Source organism: Lottia gigantea (assembly GCF_000327385.1).
Source record: "Lottia gigantea unplaced genomic scaffold LOTGIsca_9, whole genome shotgun sequence".
NCBI classification, from domain to species: domain Eukaryota; kingdom Metazoa; phylum Mollusca; class Gastropoda; family Lottiidae; genus Lottia; species Lottia gigantea.
Window position 1 is genome coordinate 3,798,369 of NW_008710950.1, and position 6,987 is coordinate 3,805,355.

The window sequence follows — 6,987 nt, forward strand, 5'->3', positions numbered from 1 at the left end:
TAAAAAACCATTATGGGTAACAAATACCCCTGCCCTGGACTCATTATGAAAAGCTGCTTTAACATGAAAGATATGATATGGTCATATTTATTGAGCATGTAGCATGAGGTTTTCATGTCTTGGATTTAGGGTTATCAATCTGTAATGCTTACATCATTATTTAAGGACGTCTTCAGGAGCTGAAAATTCCAATTTTACACAATACAGAGATAATATGATTTAAATTTTGTATTCCCTTGTAAAAATTTTGTTGCATATACCCTTGCCCCTGCTAGTATGTCAGTCAACATTTCTTATAGATGCCAAACAAATTACAAACACTTTTTGTCAGATGAAATTTTGTAAGCATCATAAATTATAATTATAACAACTTTGGCTTTATTACCATTTCAATGTGTTTTTGAGCTGTTGTCCTTGTCAATTATTCAAAGAAAGAAATTATACAAGCTATCATTGATATCAGATTAAGATCAAAACATCATGAAAACCATTGAGAAAGACAATGGTTTCCATGATGTTTTGATCATACCCTGAGATCAATTATAGCTGGTATAATGATTTTCATGATTGCGGACGTGGGTGTGCGGCAAAGTATTTGGTATAAAGTTTTGATTAGATATTAAACGTGAATACTTTCATTTGTAGATATAAGGATGGCAGCAGAAGGTGGTAGATATGCCAATTCTTCTTCAGCTTAGTAAGTTATTCTTGTTCATAAAATAAGAATAAGGAAACATATTTTAAACTTGAATATAGGCATTGGTTACTGTTTTTTTTGTTAAAAAATATAAAAATACACCAATTACTGGTTTTGGCTAGCATTGATAATATTCATGATAATGAAAACTTGAATTTAAGTATTTGCTGTTTTGTTCAATGAAAACCCTGTCTTTGAAACTGCAGTGGTGGTAGGCGTTAAACAGTAGACTGATTTTGGCTCATGTATTTATTTTAGTCGAGGACGAGAACCAGACAGATGTGAAGTAAGAGGAACCTCAGTTCCCGGTAGAGAAAGATCACCAGCTGCTAGGAGATCACCAATTCGTGACAGAACTGAATCTTTCCCCCCTTACAGGGAACCATTACCCCCAAGGTTAGTAAACTAATTTTCATTCATTGAAAGATCTCTTATCTTCTCAAAAGATTAATTAAATCATGTTTGCAGCAAGGAGATAAATATATTAATAATTTGGTCTTCTAGAATTGGGTGCAGTTTTAAAGATTTAAGATTAAGAAGGGGTTTACATTATACTAGGGATATTGGTTCAAGTTGATATCACAATATCAAGCATTAATATATCATGATATATTTTTTGGTTTATATCATGATATTTCTTAAGCCCAGCCCTACATTATACATGCTGAAGCATTATATTATTAGATTGTATTGACTATGTTTAGACTGAAGGAGATTATGTCATATTTTTATTTTAGAGATGATGCGTATTATGCTGATCCCTATAGACGACCTCCTGCCCCACTAGATGATAGATATGATAGGTTTGATGATCTTTATAGGTATTTGTCCATATGATAGTAAAGTATATAGTAAAAAGTCTTGTCAATCTAATGTGACTGGAATCATATATAACAATGATAGATAGTATAAACATAAAATATGTGATGTAGATCAGAGGGGCTGTCAAAATCGTGGAGTCATTCAATGAGACAATAAACCCAAGATCTCTTGACTGTTGGTTTTCTTGGAACTTATAGATGACTGGCTGGAAGTTAAGTTTTCAAGAATAAGGCCCCCAATCGTATAAGTTTTATGATAGTTTATAGTTCCAAAAATATAAATTGATGATGATGATTTTAGATGAAATTGTTACAGATATTTCCAAATTGTTCAGGTAATGCATAATGGTATTTTAAATTGTGAAAATCTGAACATCATTAGATTTTATTTGATGTTTATGAGTATGAAAAATGATCCAAAACTTACTCAATTGAACTGATGAAATCATGTTTGATATATTGCAGACGACGTGACCCTTATGATGATCCATATGCTCGTGACCCATATTATCCTCCACCCCCTAGAAGGGCCCCACTACCTGGTCCACCTATTGCTACTTCTACTATAGAATGTGAAATTATTATGTTACATCCACAATTACGGTAATTATCTTCAAATCTATTCAATCTTGTCTTTTTGAATTTTATTTTCATTTGAATATTTTAAGATGAACTATTTTAGATAGATGCATGGATGAATTTAGAATTTTACCCATAGTCAAAATTGACATTACATTGATGGAAATAAAACATTTCACATTTTGTCACTTGAAATTTAACTTTCAACCAAAATTTGAGACATTTTTGGTTGAAATTTCTTAAAAGTAAGTGTGCAAACTTAGACAAATTACAACTTTATATATTTGTCAATGCATGAAGCTGATATTCATGTATCATTTCACTTTAAAAAATTTTATTAAATTTAATTAACTGACAAAAGTTTGACGATTAAAAAACACTTTAATTGTGCCAAGATTCATGATAAAATTCTATGATATTTCAGAGTGTATGCTGACAAGATTCATGATAAACTAAAAGCTATCAAATTAGTTTGTGGTATTTTATCTGTACCAGCTGATCAACCCTTACAGAAGCAAATGGAGGATATGACTAGACATGGTGTATTATATGCTATTGTTATTAATTCTCAAAATGAAATACATTCTTCAGTTATATTGAACATATTACATGGTACTCCACAAGGTAGGTTTATATTATAATCTGATCACAATTGATATCACCACTTTTGTTTTCATAAACACACAATAGAAATTGACACAAGTTGTTTATGATAGCAGATATGACTTATTGAAATAGATTTCAAAATGTGAAATGATTTGATAAATATTCTTCAATTGAAGTACCCGTTAATTAATGAACATAAGATCAATCTGTCAATCTGAATTTGATTATAAACAGAAAACAATTTCTGTGACGTTTAAAATATTTCATTCTTGAAGATGCCTTGTTTGTAAATAATAATCACATGAAATGTTTTATAATATGTTCTTGTCAAATGCGATGCGGTTTCATATCACGTGAAATTATTACTTAATGAATACTTAAATATTGAGAGTTCATAATTTTAATATTCTATGAGAGAGATTAATATGGTATTGTAATATTGAGAGTTCATAATGATAAATATGATTTTAATTTTCTATGAGAGAGATTAGTACGGTATGGTCTATCACGTGAAATTATTACTAAATGAATACTTAAATATTGAGAGTTCATAATGATAAATATAATTTTAATATTCTATGAGAGAGATTAGTACGGTATGGTCTATCACGTGAAATTATTACTAAATGAATACTTAAATACTGAGAGTTCATAATGATAAATATAATTTTAATATTCTATGAGAGAGATTAGTACGGTATGGTCTATCACGTGAAATTATTACTAAATGAATACTTAAATACTGAGAGTTCATAATGATAAATATGATTTTAATATTCTATGAGAGAGATTAGTACGGTATGGTCTATCACGTGAAATTATTACTAAATGAATACTTAAATATTGAGAGTTCATAATGATAAATATGATTTTAATTTTCTATGAGAGAGATTAGTACGGTATGGTCTATCACGTGAAATTATTACTAAATGAATACTTAAATATTGAGAGTTCATAATGATAAATATGATTTTAATTTTCTATGAGAGAGATTAGTACGGTATGGTCTATCACGTGAAATTATTACTAAATGAATACTTAAATACTGAGAGTTCATAATGATAAATATAATTTTAATATTCTATGAGAGAGATTAGTACGGTATGGTCTATCACGTGAAATTATTACTAAATGAATACTTAAATATTGAGAGTTCATAATGATAAATATAATTTTAATATTCTATGAGAGAGATTAGTACGGTATGGTCTATCACGTGAAATTATTACTTAATGAATACTTAAATATTGAGAGTTCATAATGATAAATATAATTTTAATATTCTATGAGAGAGATTAGTACGGTATGGTCTATCACGTGAAATTATTACTAAATGAATACTTAAATACTGAGAGTTCATAATGATAAATATAATTTTAATATTCTATGAGAGAGATTAGTACGGTATGGTCTATCACGTGAAATTATTACTTAATGAATACTTAAATATTCAAAAATAACTTGAATAATCATAATATACTATGAGACAGATTAATACGGTGTGGTATATCATGTGATATTATTATAACGATAAAAATAGATAAATAGTTATAGTCTGTAGTCTGTTGTCAATCAGACTTCCAGTGTTGTATATTATTATAACTTGTCACGTGAAAGTCTATCTTTTCTCAAATATTAAAACTGATCAAGCTTTTCACAGTTTTTAGTGTCTGATCAATTCATTCACACTTGTATCAAATCCAGCGTCTTCTGTGTTCTGTTCTGTTTTAATTTCATAAATGAAACTCGTTTAATAATCAGATTTAAGAATATAGTAATATTTCTGATAATTTATTAGCTTGATACTTATAATAATGGTATATTATATTGCGTAAATGATTTTGATTTGTTATTGTTTTTATACTATCTGGTAAGTTATTTGTATTTGATGAAGATTCTATGTGAGATTAATGGTTACTGTCCCTACTGCTAGCGAATCTGTCCAGAGATTTAGTCAGGATTGGTCAAGATTGAGTTTGTCAATTATAATGTAAAACTTGGTATGACATGTTATGATGATTTGCGTCTGCTTCTGTATATCAGTAATTTTGGAAACGATATTTATTTTGTTGGTATACCCTTTAACTACCTGTTAGTGACTGTATTGTTATAGTCATTGTAAATTAATATTAGGCATGATTTACAATAATTCTATATTTATCTACAGAACACAGAAATATGCCACTAGAGGATGCCATTGCTCTTATCAGCAAGACTTTTGAAGCATATTTGAAAGAAAGAAGTGAGAAGTTGAGAGCTACTGCTCTTCCTCCTACTGCTGTAGCAGCACCTTTTATACCACCCACTTCTGACGTCTCCTATTTATTGAACCTTCTTGCTGATAATAGACAATTAACTGTCATAGAATTAGAGAAAGTTATTGTTTATCTTAAGAGTAGAAGGGATAAAATGTTAGAAGCTGAAGGTCGTCAACTGCCTAATGAGAATGGTAAGTTGAAATTAAACAGTTCACAGGAGTATATAGTTGTTATTTCATTATATTGCTGATTAACACAAGTTTTGATGTGTATTCAATTCCATTCTGATCTTCTTTTTTAATGGTAGTGTATGTTAACTTTGATTTTCTGATGTTGAAATTACTTTACAAATATTTTTCCATATTCATCAGCTCAATTTTCTGCAGAAAATAGACTAATTTTCATTTACATATATTTAAAATTATTTTCAGCCTTAATAACGCCAAAGCCATCACCAGCAGAACAAGAGCAAGAAGAATTAAAGACTAAAATATTGAGTATATTAAATGGAGGGGGTACAGCACCAGCCAATGCTCCTGCAAGTTATGGTGATCGTGCAGTTAAAATGGAACAACCATCTCCTGTTGTCCAACAGCGACCCAATCCCTCTATGATAAACTTTGATAGTCCTAGTGTTCAGCAAGCTTTAGATAATCTTATTCAATCTGGCCCAAATCTATTAAAGAATATTTCACCTGGTGTAGCTCAGTCTTCTCAAGCTAGTAATAATGGTCGACTAGCAACAGCCAACCCATCTTCACCAGGATATGGTGGCCGACTTGCTACACAGCCAACTGGGTATGGGGCAGCACCAGGTGGCTACGCTGCCAGACCAGAAAGTGAAGCAGGCTATGGAAGTCACCATACAGGTTCTGCACAGATGTATGGCGCAACTGGACATGGAGCAGCTCAACCTCCAGGCATGAGGCGTTACTAGACAGTGGTTTTTATTGCAGTTTTAGATTCTTCGGCTATACATGGCTTTAATTTTGTGCTATCTTTGTATCATGTAAAAATCGTTGTTTCATTTTGATTATATATCATAGTGTTCATCATATTGAAGGCAACAGTAAAAGACCATGTGTAATGGTTTTTATTTTGTTATCAATAATAATGAATTCCCATGTATCATGTATCTAGTCAAGTTAATTTCATTCTTATTCAAAATTATTCAAATTTAGCCAGGAAATATGATATAAAATATAGAATGTCCTTTAGTCAGATTGAGCAGATATTTGTATATTTGTGTTCAGATAAATTTTTCTCACAGGAGATGATTTCAACAGCATTGTTCAGATCTTTTTCCATTTGTATTACTAATTGGAATAAGTAATAATGAAATGGGGCAAGATAGCAGAGAGTGCTTATAAAAAAAATAAACGGTAATAAAAAAAAACCACTAGAAATATGAAATAAACAATTTTAATAATTGATCAATGATTTATTTGTCTCAAATAAAGATACTTAAACATTAATATACCATATGTTATTTTTAAACGCGCACATGAAATGGGGGGGATTATATTGTCGTCTCCGACTCCGTGTAAGTAAGGATGAACCCTATCAAAATCAGGAAAATCGAGAATTAATTAATATGAGTTATTGCCATTGTTCTTGAAAATGCATTCAATTTTTAGCTTGTAAACGCTCTAGAAGGTCAAATTATTGACAGATTTTGACGAAACTTGGTGTGAGTGTTTATCAACCAAGGATGGACCCTATCGAAAATTAGAAGAATCGGAAAATATGAAGTTTGAGTTATTGCCCTTGATCTTTAAATCGCATTCAACGCATAATATTTCATACTGTTACTGAACTGCCAAATATTTGTGTTTAAAATCAAAGCTGCCAGTGGGCGTATATTACCTTGCCTGGCAAACTATCTTTAATAACCATTATAAACTAGATATGTTTCTCTTTGAGACCTGAACAATTGACTGTCGCTTTGAATCGATTCTTCTTGACAAAACATTTAATGTTTTGGACATCCAATAATAATTTTCAACATGCAAAAGGTAGATCTTAT

General features: G+C 30.4%; 1 protein-coding gene across 1 annotated transcript; it reads left to right on the forward strand.

The window, feature by feature from the left end:
- Positions 1-2,525: 2,525 nt before the first annotated feature.
- LOTGIDRAFT_96255 (hypothetical protein) lies at positions 2,526-5,661 on the forward strand (the record flags this gene model as incomplete). Its single annotated transcript, XM_009068408.1, has 3 exons — positions 2,526-2,721; positions 4,871-5,170; positions 5,423-5,661. Coding segments are annotated over 3 exons (735 nt in total), but the record flags the coding sequence as incomplete, so codon positions are not given.
- Positions 5,662-6,987: the final 1,326 nt, after the last annotated feature.